Raw genomic sequence first — 19454 nt, forward strand, 5'->3', positions numbered from 1 at the left:
AACAGCTATTTTGTAAAGTTGCATTTTTTTTCATAGCACAGCCACTGATCATTTTCAAACGAGTTACTTTCTGGTCTCCCCCCCCCCAACAAAGGATCTCCATAAGACATATCAACCAATATCACAGAATTCTCTCATAGTTGGTCTTGGCCAGAATAATGTCCTTGATTTGACACAGCGGTAAGTGTATAAAAGTACTTTGTGCAAAACAGCATTTTCTCTTGCCTAAGGCATTCATCATGGTCTTCCCCCATTCACCCTTCTCACACAAGCAGCAACAGTGTGCAGGCCAGCCAAGATCACCATATTCTTTTGATCTACTCTAACACTCACACACCCCTATATATGCTCTGGAATAATTTTCACATATGTAGTGCTCTGTTAGTGAAATGTTGAGTTATATACTGTGGAAAGCTAAGTGCATAGTCTCAAGCCCCAATGAAAAGTTTAATTCTTCAATATAGAGATTTTTGGATTAGGCTACTAAGCTACATCATGCAATTGCATTTGTTGTCAACTTTGATAATCTTCAAATCTCATGAATTATGAATTTTATTAATGAAAATGATTACTCAATAGTTTTTTATATGTATTTGATATTTACAAAGTGAAAATGAAATTCTACTTCTTGAAAAGATAAAGTTGACTTGCAGTCTCTCCCATGTGATCAGCTTATAGCTTGGTTTTCAACAAAGATTCCCTTTTTTTTTTCTTTTTAAATAATTAAGAACAATTTTTAATGAATTACGTACTACAGAAATTTCCATACCTACCTTTAATGTCGGGGGATTTTTGTGTTTGTAGGAGAAGGAAAAATGTGTTTAGGCAGATCTACTCTTTGTATGTATCACTCACTGGATAGTGAATCACAATTTAAAAAAAAAAAAAATTAGGGAGCACTCCTCTTTAGCAGGATGTAGCAAATGCTTCCCACTGCTGGCTAGTGATATTAAAGTCATGGTTTCAACTGTATACTTGTTACTAGAGTAATAATAGGAGCCATAATTCTCAAATCATTGCAACTGTTACTGATAAGGTGAAGTATAGTGCCATCAAACATAGCTTACATGGGAGGTACAGTCTGACTTCTTAAATCCTGCACTCTCAGGTCCAGCAACCCCCATGGTCCGGGATCTTTTTGAATCAGCCGCCATTAGTTCTTGAGCGACCACGAGGGAGGCACCACACATCATTTCAGTCTACAGACTTTTTCAGATTTTGGAACTGAAGCTTGCTCAGTTCTTTCCTACTATTAAAGTTAGCTCTATTTTCATGCTGTCTACTGCAATTGGCATTAAAAAATCAAAATACGCTTGGCTAACCTGTGAGGACTGTCACTGTAGTCATCTGTTTTCCCACCAGATGGTGTTGGAATGTTTACATTCTTGTCATATTTCTTCCTGACCACCAACTATGATGCGTTAATTTTATCATGAAAATTATCATTATTTGGAATGAATCTTACCTACTGTTAAAGTTAGCTGACTACCACACTGAATAAGGATGGTGGGTTAGTACAACCAAGCAAACCAAAAGCTTTTTCTAAAAGGAGAGAAAAAGCTTCTCAACATTCGTGTCTGATGTGTGATCCTTAATGGCAAGTACTGTTGCCAGACATTGGAACCACAACAGGGTGCAAGGTCCTCGGAGGGAGACTTGTCAGAGGATCCTTACAGGGAAAAAAGGACTATCTCGTCGCGTACAGGCAGTCCCCGGTTATCAACAATTCGGTTTAACAGGGCTTGTCTAGCAATGAAAATCGGCAATTTTTGGCACCAAAAAATGCAGATTTCCGCTTATCGGCACCGATACATAACTAACAGAAGTGCCGATCTCCGGTTACTAGCACCAATACCCAGTTACCAGCGTCGATAAGCGCCAAAAATCGCCAATTTTTGGTTATCAGTGATTTTTGCTTATTGTCATGCTGTTGGAACAGAGCCCCCACCAATAACCGGGGAGTGCCTGCACTGGTGACTCCTAAGCCCGAGTCGAAAGTCCATAACCAACAGTCCAAAAATCACAAATTTTTATTCAATTTATGTTTTTCCTAACATACAAACCTGTGGCCTTTACATTGGGAAAATTCTCCTGCGCAGCTGAAATACCGGTTATGAAAAAATTTGACATAATACTATCAAGGTATGGCGGATTACTGTAATACACAGCGTCACCCAATGGGACCAGCAAGTGGGAGGAGTCTCCTCTCGCTTGGCCCCAAGAATCTCGTGACGTATCAGTGATCTTCGAGCTCAAGAAAAATGAATGAGGGGCAGCTGAGGCGAGCCATTAATGTAAAGGCCTCAGGTTTGTATGTTAGGAAAAATACAAATTGAATAAGCCTTAATGGATGGGCATCATCATATGAGTATCTATAACAGGTTTTGAGTGTTGGACAGGCTAACTCAGTGGTTCTCAAACTTGTTCATGAGCGACCCTATTTGGAACATTTCGATCCTTCGCGAGCCCGAGTAAAGTAAAGCATAAGAAAATGTACAGTGATACAAACACTTTATTTTAGAAAAAAATAAATAATGTGTAGAGCTTTTCATTCACAAAACTAAACTAGTGGGATCCATGGCACTGCTTTTCCCTTTCACAAAACTAAATTCAAAATGGAAGTAGAGATCCATTTTTCACTAACCTGGTAAAGGGTGATTTCTATAGATTTTAATGCTATAGGCATAGGTAGGAAAACTGTTTCTGTTAGTGGTCTTCCATGTCTGGTGGGGATGGTACCAGGTGCCATTCTGTATTAGGGAATGCTGCCGTTTGTATAAATTCTACATGTACAACTTCGATCACAGTTTTTCTCTCATTAATTACATACCTGACATCGAGAGAGAAACTGTACATTGAGTCGTCTCGCCAAAGATTATCATCAGGGGTGAGTATTGGAGCCCCTATTATGTTTTGATCTGAAGTTCTGTATTCCAAACTGACCCTTTTGTTGTTTCCAGTCGGAATTCTAACATTAGACCTTGTTTGGGCAGCATTTGTATCCACACTCACTTTTCGGTTACAGGATGTAGTACTTTTACACTTTGGGGTGTACATGACTGAATTATTTTCCTTTTTGGAGTCATGCTTCATGTCCCTTATATATTGCCATTCTGTGGCAAGGTGCATCTTTGATGGTACTCAATTTCCTTACGGAATTGATCAAATGCTGCAAACTGCGTATCCCTTTTGGGGGAGCTTGCGCAATCTAACCGAGCTTCAACAACTTAACTGTAACTGCCTGTTAACCAAGGGGCAGAAGTCCTGGGCAAATTACTATACCCCTCCGAAAATGTAGTAATTTCAGTCGGAGTTAGGTGGATCCTAGTATCCCTTTTTGGAGGAAAGATCCTATTCAGCAACGATAGCTGCATGGGGAATAGAATTCCTTCTGGAAGGTGTCTCCCATGACTAGCTAAAATTTGTGTCCCTGATCCTTCTGGGTTCAGCAGGGCTTTTTCAATGGCAATGTCGACTTCATATTCTCCAGTAAGAACGTCAGCCCATGTGAAGATTCCTCTACTTCCTCCGCGGGGTTAATCTGGGAGGTATTTGGGGAATGGTGTTACTGGGTTTTGGCCCAAACACTGATGCTGTTCAGAGAAAGGGTTAATTCAGAGAAAGGGTTAAATATCTGCTGCCGGAGTTCTGCAAGAAAGATATAATCTCCCCCTTCCTCACCCCTACTGAACCCTAGGACCCATTGAGACAGCTTAAAAGGAGCTGTTTCATCCTTAAAACTTAGAGCATACTACAAATCTCGCCCACATCTGGCGACCAAGCAAAATTTCCTTGTTTTTTACAAGGACTATGCTCATGGCAGGTGGTATGGGCTGTACCCACTGGCAAAAAGTGAACTGAGCCATTTGTTACGTAACGCTTGAACTGAGGATCCTGCCTAATGGCGGCCCTGCAGTGATATAAAGCAAGTTGTTATTAGAAGCTAGTTAGTGTTAATTGTTTTTAAGTGAGGGACATTTCTGTAGTTCCTCATAAAAGTTTCAATATTACAGGATAGTTTGATTATAAGTGTGCAGTTGTAATACACATAATTAAATATATATGTTAACTTAAACCCTCTAAGGTTTAGGTTAGTTTTCATACCTGTATATGGCTGTATTACTTACACACTGTTAGTCCTTTTGCAATGGCCAAGTGAAATTTTTCATTCCAATTGTCATGCCATTCAAACTAACTGCTATGAACTAATTTGTTTAACTAACCCAAGCTACTGTTTTATATAGCTTAGGTTAATGCTTCTAGTATAATCTATGTTCAGCTAAGAATAGAGGATTTCTTAGAAGGTCCTTGCTTAACCTATTCTAGGCTTATTTAAAACTTCAGGATATAAACTATAAAGAAAATAATCCTCTTATAATCTGGTTTTCTGTTTTATGTGGCCGAGACTACCCTTTTATCTGTTTAAGGCTAATAGTAAGATATTCCTTAAAAAGGGGTTCCTACTTAATCTGGTTAGGCTACTGCCTTTCTAGGTTTATATCACCTTCAAGGATATAGTCTACATAAGACCCTACTAGCATGTAGCCTTACAGATATGCTACAGAGTCATAAAAAACTAGGTTATTTTATGAGCCTAGGATACTGTTTATATATAATCCTAGGCTAACTTGTTCTTTCTTAACCTAGTATAGGATATTGCCTACTCCAAATTATTACAGATCATTCTTAAATGTATAGGCTAGGCTATATAAAAAAAGAAAACTTACTACTGTGTAACATTATAGTTAGTTTACTATTTTTTGTCTATCCCACATTGCTGTTTATATCCAAAATCTTATAGGCTATTTGGTCTACTATATAATACAGTAATTCACTAATGTGTAACCTTATAGCCAGATAACTTACTCTAATCCAGGCTACTGCCTAATCTGGATTATTTAATTCACAATTAAGTGCATGGGTTACATAAAACACAATTAGCCTACCTTAGTAGCCTATGCAGCCTTAAGGCTAGGTTACCATCTCATCCAGCACAGATTACGATTTCATTTGTCCTAATTACTGTTTAATCTAGTCCTAGGTTAGATGGTCTAGGCTAACAATTTAGTCCAAAAATGGGATGTTTTGTTAAAAGTTATCACTTAACTTGATATAGGATAATGCCTAGGCTAGTCCTGGATTATTTAGCTCATGCTCAAGTGCACAGGCTTACATAAAAGGAAAAAATTTATACTGATATGTAACCTTATTGTTACGCTATCGATTTATTCTGCCCAGATATTGTTATTATCTGATCCTAGGGTCCTCGGTCTAAGGTAGGCCACTTAACCCTTAAACGCCGAGCCTCTATTTACAAAAACGTCTCCTGTATGCCGGCGGCATTCGGTGAGTTAGCGCCGAAGCGGAAAAAAAGTTTTTTTCAAAAAATCACAGCACGCTTAGTTTTTAAGATTAAGAGTTCATTTTTGGCTCCTTTTTTTTCATTGCCTGAAGTTTAGTATGCAACCATCAGAAATGAAAAAAAATTTCATTATCATATATAAATATTGGAATACATGTATATGACAGCAAAAAAACTCATAATTGTATACAAATCGCGCTGTAAGCACAACGGTTAAAGCTAATGAGTTAATTTTTTTTAGTTGTATTGTACACTAAATTGCGATGATTTTGGTATATAACAAATTGTAAAACGATCAAAGCAACACAGAGAAAATATTATCACAAAATGATGCATGAATTTGTAACGCGCGGACGTAAAAAAATTTTTTTTTTTTTCAAAAATTCACCATAAATTGAAATATTGTGCTAAAGACTTCCCGTTTGTTGAAAAATGAAGCTAATTGATTGAATATTACTAGACTGTAAGTGTTTTAGCTTACAATTGCAGTTTTCGACCATTTCGGTCGAGTTAAAGTTGACCGAAAGTCGAATTTTTTCTATTTATCGTGATTTATATGAAAATATTTCAAAACTGATAAAAGCTACAACCATGAGTTATTTTCTGTTGTTTTGTACATGAAATTGCGCACATTTTCATATATAAAACTTTATGTAACGACTAATATAAAACGGTGCAAATATTACGACAACGAGACGAAAGAATTTCTGAGATGTTTGGCCAAGTTACCGCGCAGACGTAAGGAAAATGTTTTTTTCAAAAATTCACCATAAATCAAAATATTGTGCTAGAGACTTCCAATTTATTGCAAAATGAAGGTAAACGATTGAATATTACTAGAATGTAAGAGTTTTAGCTTACAATTGCGTTTTTTTGACCATTTCGGTCGAGTTAAAGTTGACCGAAGGTTGAAATTTTGGCAGTTATCGTGATTTATGTGAAAATATTTCAAAACTGATAAAAGCTACAACCATGAGCTATCTTCTGTTGTATTCTACATGAAATTGCACACATTTTCATATATAAAAGTTTATGTAACGACTAATGTAAAACGATGCAAACATTACGACAACATGACGAAAGAATGTCTGAGATGTTCGCCGAGTTACAGCAGCGAGAGCGTAAGGAAAAAGTTTTTTTTCCAGAAATTCACCATAAATCGAAATATTGTGCTAGAGACTTCCAGTTTGTTGCAAAATGAAGGTACATGATTGAATATTACTAGAATGTAAGAGTTTTAGCTTACAATTGCGTTTTTTACCATTTCCGTCGAGTCAAAGTTGACCGAAGGTTGAAATTTTGGCAGTTATCGTGATTTATATGAAAATATTTCAAAACTGATAAAAGCTACAACCGTGAGTTATTTTCTGTTGTATTCTACATGAAACTGCGCACATTTCCATATATAAAACTTTATGTAACGACTAATATAAAACAGTGCAAACATTACGACAGCGTGATGAAAGAATTTCTGGCGCGGACGTAAGGAAAAAGTTTTTTTTCAAAAATTCACCATAAATCGAAATATTGTGCTAGAGACTTCCAGTTTGTTGCAAAATGAAGGTACATGATTGAATATTACTAGAATGTAAGAGTTTTAGCTTACAATTGCGTTTTTCGACTATTTCGGTCGAGTCAAAGTTGACCGAAGGTTGAAATTTTTTAGTCGACGACGTCACGGTCGTCCACTTGGCACCCAACAGACAATTTTAGTCGACGTATGATACGTCCAGTAGGCGTTTAAGGGTTAAGGATATGTAATCCAGGACATAGGCTACAGACAAAATCCACTAATAATCTAGTCTAAATTATTCTCACTTACTGCCTGTATTATTGTAGACATCATATAATCTGAGAGGATTTTCTATATTAATAATAAGTTGTGGAACATTTCTTCTAGTTAAAACATTTAGTTAGAATTTAAAACAATTTTTGCTTTACGAAACTAGGTGGGAACGAACGAGCCCGGTCCCAGCTTTTAAAAGGAAATTATCAATTCCAAAGTTTAAAACTAAAACTTTCAACTGGAACTTAATATTAAGCACTTATCCTTCTATTTTTCATGTTTCCATGATCTTCGATTACGAAAACAGAGAAAAAAGTCTAATTTTTCGGAGAGCTGGTAACGACGTGAACCGTTTGCTATGGACCAAAGAGAGTTAATGGTTCCTTGGTCTTTAACGGCCCAGTTGTAGACAAGTGGGCGGATACGCATGCACGATAGTCACATTGGAAAAACTGGGTTCAGCTTTGAGTCCATTATACACTCCATCACGTTATAATGTTAATCATTACGAAATAATACTGTACCTGGCCAAAAAGGCAAACTAAAAGAGAATTCTTTGATATTAGTTTGGTCACCATGGAGCTGTAGTAGACCATGGAAGTAACTCCTTGAGGACAAAACAAGCGACTATGCTATCAAATATATATATATATATATATATATATATATATATATATATATATATATATATATATATATATATATATATATATATATATATATATATATATATATATATATATATGGTAAACCCCTGTATTCGTGGACTCACATATTTGCGGATTTCTCTGAGGAACGTATCTACCCATTATTCGCGGAAAATTCGCCTACTTGTGGTATTTTTCACTCTGAAATATTCACTAATTACTATTTTTTCATATAGTTTTCATGACTAAATGCACTTTTTGTGATAAAACTATTAAAACACTCAAGTATAAGCATTTTTAGATTTTTTTTTTTTTTAACTATCAAAATAGGCAGTTCTAAGTGTTTTGGAGGGGTTTTAAGTATTTGCGGATTTTAGCTATGATGTCATTAACGATAAAGCTACGGATTACAAGGTAAGAATGCATATCAGTTCAACCAAATGACCCCTGGAATTCACTAGTATAGGAAACAAAATGTTGTTTTATGTGCTGATTACAACTACAATCTTGAGTAATAGCGATAAACATTACATATATATGTAATTTGTGTTCATAAACCATTAATTGAGCACTGGGAAGGAAGTGTGTCACGGTGGTTCAAAGAGCACCATCATTCGGTGTGATGCCATCTTCTTCTTTTGACCTTTTCAGTCCCACTGTATAGTGGGGTCGGTTGCTCGAGTCAACTTTCTCCATCTATTTCTATTCCTTGCATCTTCTTCCCCAAGTCCCACCCGACTCATATCCCTCCTCACCGCGTCCATCCATCTGATCCGCTGATGCCTCTCACTCCTCCTCCCCATCACTGGCATGTTCTTAGCCCTCTTGATTGGTTCCACCTCCTCTCTTCTTATTACATGGCCATAGTACTCAGACGAGCTTCCCTAGCCTTCTCCTTTACATTACATATACGGTGGGATGCTGTATTGGATTCAAAATTGCCTCGAACACTTATTTTCAAAGACTTCACATGCTTATTTTAGTTCGTATGGCAGTTCCCTTTGCTCATTTTGTTAATGAAACTTCAATTTTTTTAAAGGTTTTCTTAAAGGTTTAATTTTTTTTGTTGTCTCACCAATTAAATATTGAGGGTAAAGGTGAAAATTCAACGATCCATGTGCGTCATGAGCAATATTTTACCCTATACTTCTGCTTATACTCGCTTTCTTCCATCTTTGCACCCTCTCCTAAATATTTTCAACATTACTTTCAGTGCTGAATGACCTTATGGTTCCCATCACTTGGCCTTTGGTCTAAATTTTGTATTTTAACTCCAATTCTAATTTATGTTTGTGCACAGGTTTACAGATCTTATTGAAAATATTTTACAGCAACAATGTTACTTATTTGGTGTGGCATATGGAAATTTACAAAATTCTTACACTATCAAAAATATTTTGAAAGCAACTTGAGCTTAGGCTATCAATGGTTGAAACCCTGGGTAAATATGTAGAGCACTATATTTACTGGTATACAAAACTATATTAATCACCATTTCATTAAGGGATGTTAACTTTATCAAGACTTGGAGTAAAATAACAAAGCACAAATCAAAAGAGAAAGAGGAAGTAAACTGAGAGATTTTCATACAATTGCTTATGGAAGCTATAATTTAGATGTAATCAACAAAATGAGCTGAGCACATACACATAATCTATCATTTGTATTAAAATAAAAATTACTTACACGCAAATGTTCTCCGTTCATTTGCCAATTACATGTATAGTGCTTCAGTAAACAATTGTATGAAAGTCAATATGTGGTTTCTGTCTTTTTCTCTTGTGTTGTGTATTGTCAACTAATTAAATGTTTTGATAAAGTTAATAGTTGCTTAATAAAAAGTGATCAATTTAATATCACTTAATAAAATGTGATCAACATAACGGTGCACACCAATAAATAAAATGTATTCCATATTCACCCAAAGTTTCAACCAATAGCTTATGATATATTTTGCAGACATTATAAGGGTTCAACATTGGCATTACTGATACATACTTGGATAGAATAGGAATTACATACTTGGATAGGACAGGAATTACAGGAAACCCAGTATTCATGGGGGATGCGCATCACATCCCCGCGCGAACAACTAAATCCCCCGAATACTTGGAACCCTTCTAAAAACACTTAGAACTGCCTATTTTGAAAGTTCAAACACACAAAAAAAACTAAAAATGCTTATTCAGGTATTATCCTACTTACGATGGGGTTAGATTCCAAAAAAGCCTATCATTTGTTGGAGAAATGTATCTCGAATATAGCCTAGCCTACACTAGGGTATTCAGTACCATGTATACATATATGGTAGCCTAGCCTACACTATAAAGTATACTCTATACATACACGGTATAGTAATTATTAATATCAGCTAATTCTGGAGGTTCATGCAGAGTGACTTATGATAATTCAACACAAAGAGAAATTGAATACCAAACAAGAATTAGCTTAGCCTACGCTGTGGTACAGTAAATCCCCCGTATTCACAGTCTCACGATTCGCGGACTCACGTATTCACGGATTTCTCCTTGGAACGTATCAATCCATTATCCATGGAAAATTTGCCAATTTGCGATATTTTTCACTGAGAAATATTCACTAAATACTGTATTTTCATCTCATTTTCATGACTAAATGCACTTTTTGTAATAAAATTATTAAAATACTCAGGTGATGCTCAAGTTATGATAATTCACCTTACGATAATTCGATTTTGCAATGGGGTAAGCAATTAATACCAATAAACAATATTATTTATAAAATATTTTTGAATTTCGCATGGGCACAGGCAGCAGCATAATCAGGCAGTGAGAGAGACCAAATTGCAATAGACAACTTTTCCTCCATCTCTTTATCCCATCTTTTAGTTAAAAAAGTAAAAGAGAATGATAAAAGTATTGTTAGTAATGTTATACTCTTGCGTACAGCCATAAACAACCGACTGAGAAACTATTGTTTTGCGTATAACCAAATCAGACAACAACAGCCGTTTACCTGGTAATTCAACCATTGTAGGGTAATAAACAATTGCCATAGCTTATAGCACAAATGACGTTATGTAGAATAGGACTGATATATTTTTACGTTATACCCTTACTCGGTATGGATGAAAGATCGGCAAGGAAATGTACTGCTAAATTTAAGCTGCAAGTTGTAGCTGAAGCTGAGAAAAGAATGTTCAAGTTGCTAATGATTTTACTGTAAATTATTGTGCATCGGCAACATGGATGAAACTTGAACATAATTAAAATGGGAGAGAAAGTATTTTAATCAAAACTACTGGGCATGAAAGAACACATTACTTAAAGATTGTATCATGATGAAATCAAGTGAAAATAGCTAAAAGAATCTTCAATTTTTTTTTTTTACACAAAACAAACATCCCAAACAGCCATCATCGTCTATTAACGAAAAAATAGATGAATTAATTCCACAACGAGACGTATTTTAGTTATATTTCAACTTGAAAACACTTCGTATAACGAAAAATAACCTTGCCCCATATAAATAAAGTATCTAGGGATTCATTTATGTTAACTAGAAGCAAGAAAAGTGCTCTGAACTGAATTAAATACGGCAAAATAAACACTGCATAAACGATTTCCAAACCAAAACATTGATCGCTATAACCACAATTTATAACACTAAAGCAATATAAGAATATATACAATATTATTGGATACAGCGAATTAAGGCATAACATTTTAAGAGATGCATACTCATTATGTTGACATTTTTATAGTACAGTACAATATGTGAATGCAGAGTACAGTGAAATGTAGGCTATGATATGTGAATGTAGAGTACAGTGAAATGTAGGCTACGCTACCGTATATGTATACAATGTACCATAGTGTAGGCTAAGCTAATTCTTGTTATTCAATTTCTCTTTGCACTGAATTATCATAAGTCACTTTGCAAGAACCTCCAGAATTAGCTGATATTAATCACTGCTATACCATTTACGGACAGAGTATACTTTATAGTGTAGGCTAGGCTACCATATATGCATATATGGTACCGAATACCCTAGTGTAGGCTAGGCTAGGGTAGAGGTACGTTTTGGTACTTCTTACGTTTTTTCCAACACACAATGGTCTTTTTTGGAACCTAACCCCATCATAAGTAGGATAATACCTGTAGAGGTATAAGCATTTTTAGTTTGCTTTGTTTGTGTTTGAACTATCAAAATAGGCAGTTCTAAGTGTTTTTAGAAGGGTTCTAATTATTCGCGGGTTTTAGCTACTCGTGGGTGTGTGTGTGGTACGCATCCCCCAGCAAATACGGGGGTTTACTATATATCATATACATATACGGTAGCCTAGCCTACATTATACTATACTCTATATTCACATATTGTATTATACAAACATCAACATAACCAATATGTTATACCTTAATTCACTGTATCCAATAATATTGTATATAATTTTATACTGCTTTTGTATTATAAATTGCGATCATAGCAATCAATGTTTTGGTTTGGAAATCGATTATGCTTTTCTTGCTTCTAGGTAGTGTAAATGAATCTCAAGATATTTTATTTATATGGGACAATGATATTTTTCGTTATACGAAGTGTTTTCAAGTCGAAACATAACTTAAATATGTCTGTGAAATTAATTTAGCTATTTCTTTCATTAACCCTTAAACGCCGAGCCTCTATTTACAAAAACATCTCCCGTATGCCGGCGGCGTTCGGTGAGTTAGCGCCGAAGCGGAAAAAAATTTTTTTTCAAAAAATCACAGCACGCTTAGTTTATAAGATTAAGAGTTCATTTTTGGCTCATTTTTTTGTCATTGCCTGAAGTTTAGTATGCAACCATCAGAAATGAAAAAAAATATCATTATCATATATAAATATTGGAATATATGACAGCGAAAAAAAAAACTTATATAATTGTATACAAATCGCGCTGTAAGCACAACGGTTAAAGATAATGAGTTAATTTTTTTTAGTTGTATTATACACTAAATTGCAATGATTTTGGTATATAACAAATTGTAAAACGATCAAAGCAACACAGAGAAAATATTATCACAAAATGATGCATGAATTCGTAACACGCGGACGTAAAAAAATGTTTTTTTCAAAAATTCACCATAAATCGAAATATTGTGCTAGAGACTTCCCGTTTGTTGAAAAATGAAGCTAATTGATTGAATATTACTACACTGTAAGTGTTTTAGCTTACAATTGCAGTTTTCGACCATTTCGGTCGAGTTAAAGTTGACCGAAAGTCGAATTATTTCTATTTGTCGTGATTTATATGAAAATATTTCAAAACTGATAAAAGCTACAACCATGAGTTATTTTCTGTTGTATTGTACATGAAATTGCACACATTTTCATATATAAAACTTTATGTAACGACTAATATAAAACGGTGCAAATATTACGACAACGAGACAAAAGAATTTCCGAGATGTTCGGCCGAGTTACCGCGCAGACGTAAGGAAATTGTTTTTTTACAAAATTTCACCATAAATCAAAATATTGTGCTAGAGACTTCCAATTTATTGCAAAATGAAGGTAAACGATTGAAGAGTTTTAGCTTACAATTGCGTTTTTTTACCATTTCGGTCGAGTTAAAGTTGACCGAAGGTTGAAATTTTGGCAGTTATCGTGATTTATGTGAAAATATTTCAAAACTGATAAAAGCTACAACCATGAGCTATCTTCTGTTGTATTCTACATGAAATTGCTCATATTTTCATATATAAAAGTTTATGTAACGACTAATGTAAAACGATGCAAACATTACGACAACATGACGAAAGAATTTCTGAGATGTTGGCTGAGTTACGCAGCGTGAGACGTATGGAAAAGTTTTTTCAGAAATTCACCATAAATCGAAATATTGTGCTGAGACTTCCAGTTTGTTGCAAAATGAAGGTACATGATTGAATATTACTAGAATGTAAGAGTTTTAGCTTATAACTGCGTTTTTAGACCATTTCGGTCGAGTTAAAGTTGACGGAAGCTTGAAATTTTGGCAGTTATCGTGATTTATATGAAAATATTTCAAAACTGATAAAATCTACAACCATGAGTTATTTTCTGTTGTATTCTACACGAAATTGCGCACATTTCCATATATAAAACTTTATGTAACGACTAATATAAAATAGTGCAAACATTACGACAACGTGACGAGAGAATTTCTGGCGCGGACGTAAGGAAAAAGTTTTTTTCAAAAATTCACCATAAATCGAAATATTGTGCTAGAGACTTCCAATTTGTCGCAAAATGAAGGTAAATGATTGAATATTACTAGAATGTAAGAGTTTTAGCTTACAATTGCGTTTTTTGACCATTTCGGTCGAGTCAAAGTTGACCGAAGGTTGAAATTTTGGCAGTTATCGTGATTTATATGAAAATATTTCAAAATTGATAAGAGCTACAACCATGAGTTGTTTTCTGTTTGTATTGTACATGAAATTGCGCACATTTTCATATATAAAACTTTATGTAACGGCTAGTATAGAACAGTGCAAAAATTACGACAAAATGACGAAAGAATTTCTGAAATTTTCGGCTGAGTTACCGCGTGGGCGCAAGAAAAAGTTTTTTTAAAAATTCAGCATAAATCGAAAGATTGTGCTAGAGACTTCCAATTTGTTGCAAAATGAAGGTACATGATTGAATATTACTAGAATGTAAGAGTTTTAGCTTACAATTGCATTTTTCGACCATTTCGGTCGAGTCAAAGTTGACCAAAGGTTGAAATTTTTTGTAGTCGATGTACGGTACGTCCACTTGGCACCCAACAGACAATTTTAGTCGACGTATGATACGTCCAGTAGGCGTTTAAGGGTTAATAGATGACATTGGCCATTTAGGGGAGTTTGTTTTGTGTAAAAAAAATCAAGATTCCATTCCCTCTTTTCACTTGATTCCATCATAATATGAGCTTTACGTATTTATCATTTTCGGCGTAAAAAAGGGGGTTTGAACCCGAAGGGAAATGAAAACCCTATTTTTAGTCTGGGAGCCGCCAGAGCCTCATGCAGTTACGTCTACCTTAAGCAGCGCCCCGACTAAATCCCTTATCAGAGAACTTATAGCACAAGGTTGGCACGTATTCATTCCGGTTAACGGAAGCTTGTCACTATTGTGATAAGATATCAGGTCTCGGGGGGTCTGCACTTTGACCCCTTATCCGCCGCATTGATGAATCAATTCATGGCTAAACATCTCCACTGGTTACACCTTTCCATTTGCGCTTCCATGGCTAGTTCGAATGAATCAGGTCAAAACGCAACTATGCATCTACTGCGCATGCGCATGTTGCCAACTCAATGTTTTTCCAGCTGCGCTTTTTGGTGTGTGTGGTAAAATCTTTTCCGTTGTAATTTGAAGGATTTCAACTTTATTTGGCATGGAGTCTTCATCTCAGTCAACAGGGAATAAGATAAGTACCTGCCCTACTGCAGTCACAAAATTTAGTCCTGCTTACCTAATATTTTCATATATTTTTTAGTGTCCGAAATGATGGCTCGGGAGCGCCATACCGCTACCCGTAATTAGGCTAGGATTCTGCCTTAATTAAAGCGAAAAGCATAGGTTAGGGTAGGGCTTTTAGATTCAGCATGTCAAAAAAACCTAGCGTGAACTGTTAAACATGCTTGGTTCTTTCATGCCCAGTAGTTTTGATTAAAATACTCTCTCCAATTTTAATTATGGTCGAGTTTTATCCATGTTGCCGATGCACAATAATTTATAGTCATTAGCAGCTTGAACATTGTTTTCTCAGCTTCAGCTACAACTTGCAGCTTAAATTTAGCAGAAAATTTCCTTGCCAATCTTTTATCCATACTAGTAAGGGTATAATATAAAAATATATCAGTCCTATTCTGCCTAACGTTACTTGTACTAGAATTACGGTAATTGTGTATTACTGTACAATGGTTAAAACACAAGCAAAACGGCTGTTGTTATCAGATTCGGTGATAAGCAAAACAACAGTTTCTCGGTTGGTTGTTTATGGCTGTACGCATTTACGCAAGAGTATAACATTACTAACAATACTTTTATCATTCTCTTTTACTTTTTTAACTAGAAGATGGGATAAAGAGATGGAGGAAAAGAAGTTGGTCTATTGTAATTTCGTCTCTCTCACTGCCTGATTGTACGCTAATGCCTGCGCCCGCGCAAAATTTATAAATATTTTATAAATATTGTCGTATAGGTATTAATTGCTTACCCCATTGCAAAATCGGATTATTGTAGGCCGAATTATCATAACTCCAGCACTACCTGAGTATTTTAATAGATTTATCACAAAAAGTGCATTTAGTCATGAAAATGAGATGAAAATACAGTAATTAGTGTAAATTTCTGTGAAAAACACCATGAATGGGCAAATTTTTAGCGAATAATGCGTATACATGTTCCACAGAGAAGTCCGTGAATCGTGAGACTGCGAATATGGGGGGTTTCCTGTACCATAAAAGTTTATGTTATTAAAAATCTACCTAGATCAATAAAGCTCAAGCCATTTCAGCATATCTCCTTCCAACAACTACAACCTTCAAAAGGTACTCTAAATATTTTATATTCCACTCATTCCTAACGTAATGGATATTGTTTCGCAACACTCTTCATTTAAGAAAGCCATAACAGGCAACAATCAAAATACTGTGCATATACAAAAGTAGGTCTGGAAGTAGCAAACAACCTTACAGCATTAACATACTAACCAGATAATGGTATGAAAGGAACATCTAAGGCTATCTAATGCTGATCAAAATTGAAGAGTAATTGTTCATAAAGGAAAGATACCACTTATTTTGACAGCTGCTTACCAACAAGCCATCATCTCCATTTCACAAACTCGATCATGATTAATTTCATAGTTTTAATAGAGAAAAAACATAAAAACCCATCAACATAAAAAATTAAGGCTATTGTACTTGGGCCTCGTCTTAAGTACAAATGGTTTTACCCGTATTCTGACAGCTGAATAACTTGAACCTGGAATTGGAATTTCATACTGACACTTTACTGAGAGTCCTAGATTTACAGCAATAATAGATTTATATCCATGAAATAAAAAATTTTCTTAAAAACATCATGTACTTTATGATCATTATTCAATAATTCAAAAGTCATTTGTTACTAACATATTTGGAAAGCAATATAATAGTATATAAGAATCACCTCTAAATCCCCTTCTATGCAAAATAATACTTTCTTATACCTATCATAAAATGAGACTTAAAACTTACTTGTAATTGTGCTGCATGCAAAACAAAAACCTGAGAACTTACCGTGTCACTCAGTGCTTCACCATCTACCTCTTGAACATCCCATTGAGATAATGGTTTATTTTTATCCAATGTAAAGAGAATCTCATAATTTGTAAGTGAATTTTTAACATTTGGTGGTGAATCCCAAAGAAGACGAATTGTTGAGGTATCAGTAGGTTCATATTTAAACACCTTTGGAGCCGGTGGAACTAGAAAACGTTAAATTATAAATTAAAAAGAAAGTATATATTACAATTAAGTGATTTCTACACAAAACTACAGTAACATTAAACTACCGAATCTAAGGAAAATCTATGTAACATAAATACACTAAACTTATTCTTACATACTTGAAAGGTATGATTAACACAGACCAGTGTTAAACAATAAGCATTTTTGGATTAAACTCATTTCAGATCTTCCCACCTTACATGGGTTTCAACACATATATACATGGCCCAAATTCATGGTCCTCCAAGTCCAAGACAATCAAACTCAGGGCTACAGTTGCTCATGGTTCTAGTTGGTTTAAAAAAAATAATGATCAAAAGTAGCCTCGAGCTTGACTCCGTCATCTGTGTTCAATTGCTTCATGCTTTGCATAAAATGGGTTGTCAACTGCAGGTAATCAGCAGTGTTGTGAGGCATGCAGTTAATAAGTAGCCTTGTAGTTTGTCAAAAGACATTGTGGTTACAAAATTAAACACACATTTCTTACAAACCATAATCGTAAATATCCTTATACCACACAATGGCTCTCCTAGCTGCATCAACCCAATAAACCCTGAAAGACAAAGACCCACTACACATGACCACACCACTCTCAGCCATCTCACAAGTTGTCTTTCCTCTATGCCACCCTAAACCATGAACAGTATGAGGGTTTGCAAGACAATACATTTTACTTGGAATAAATATTTGTTAATTACAACCCCATTAATTATAAAAAGCGTGAATAACAACTTAGGTGGGAAGACAAAAATAAGTGGCAAGAGTGTAAAGAGAAGAGTAGAGAAGATTGTAGGTGTAAGAGCTTATCCTCTCTTTAGAATGTCTTAGTGAGTCCAAGTATTATGGAGCAAAAGTTGTATCAAAAGTTGCATCGCCCTAACAAGGCATTTACAAATGCCTGGAGTTGAAGCTGAAGGAAGCAGATACAGAACTGGGAAACACATAACTGATTAGAACTGCCAGGATTTGGCTTAAGGATAAGGATGATGCAGAAAGTCTGAGATGGTGTCCATGTTAGAGAATGCCATGACTAACAATCGTCTAGATAGTGCTAGGAGATGAAAGACCCAAACGTAAACCCTTGTAGCCAGATATGCCCTAATCCTAGGGAAAAACTGAAAGGCTCTACATAGACCAAAGCAAGAGGCCATAACAGCAACACCTGTCTGCGCCAAATGAAGCAAAGGAACTTCCTTAAGGACAAGTGAATAGAGATGTAGTACATGTATCTTAAATCTACAAAAAGTGAGAAAGCCTCCTCTATGCAGTGATATTCTGAGGGCCTATAGTCTCCTTCCAAAAGGATGTCAGAGAACAAAATTTCCTAAGACAGCAGAGGTCTACTGTACAATAAGTCTTGAACCTCCCATTGCTTTTAGGATATGGCAGAGATGACTACAGGACCCCTACTTGAATGGCAGAGTTTTGATGGCTTTTCACTTCAAAACTGAAGCCATCTCCTCGTCTAGAACACAAATATTCATACTGAGCTTAGCCCTTACATATCTTCCTGATTTTTTAATTCAGTTGACCTAGGTCATTAACATATACTGTTATAATAACTCAGAAGGGTACTGGAACTGCGGGTAGACAGTGCAGTAAGTTAAAAACTAATTTTGAGCAATATCTATACAAATGTAGTCTTTGTACAGCAGCTTTTTAAGGTAGAACTGCCTTGCATACTAAGGAAATCTTGGGTCAGGGATGAGAAGAGATCATATAACATGAGGTCCCCAAGGTGCTTTTGTACCTTTAATGGGAGCACTTCCTCTGCAACTACAACCACTGGCATCCAAGGATACAATCAGTTTTTAAGGGGGTAAACTACATTTTTGATGGTGTAGTTGCTGCTTCGTCCTCAAGGAGTTACCCCCCATGGTGTGCTAGCGCTCCATGGTGACTAGACTAGTATCAAAGAAATATTTTTCTAGCCTGGTCTTGTAGCCAGGTATTGTGTCATAATGAAAACACTATGACACGTGATAGAGTATAATGGACTCAAAGATATGAGAGCATTTTCCCTCATCTTCAGCGAAGCTAAACCCAGTTTTTCCTACATCAAAAAATGCAAGAAGTGACTATTGCTCATACACACCTGCCATCTTGTTTATGACCAGGGTAGGCAAAAGACCAGCTCCATTACCCCCTGCTAGTGCAAACAACGTGCACTGCGTTT

General features: G+C 35.6%; 1 protein-coding gene across 4 annotated transcripts in view; it reads right to left on the reverse strand.

Annotated features, from left to right (window-relative positions):
- LOC136854671 (protogenin B-like) overlaps positions 1 to 19454 on the reverse strand; it is a 507887-nt gene that overhangs the window by 37001 nt on the left and 451432 nt on the right. For all 4 annotated transcript variants that reach the window (XM_067131267.1, XM_067131266.1, XM_067131269.1 and 1 more), the window contains one exon: positions 17069 to 17256. In XM_067131267.1, the coding sequence (XP_066987368.1) occupies positions 17069 to 17256 (188 nt within the window). The remainder of the gene's footprint in view (positions 1 to 17068; positions 17257 to 19454) is intronic.

Source organism: Macrobrachium rosenbergii, chromosome 29 (genome assembly GCF_040412425.1).
Source record: "Macrobrachium rosenbergii isolate ZJJX-2024 chromosome 29, ASM4041242v1, whole genome shotgun sequence".
Taxonomy (NCBI): domain Eukaryota; kingdom Metazoa; phylum Arthropoda; class Malacostraca; order Decapoda; family Palaemonidae; genus Macrobrachium; species Macrobrachium rosenbergii.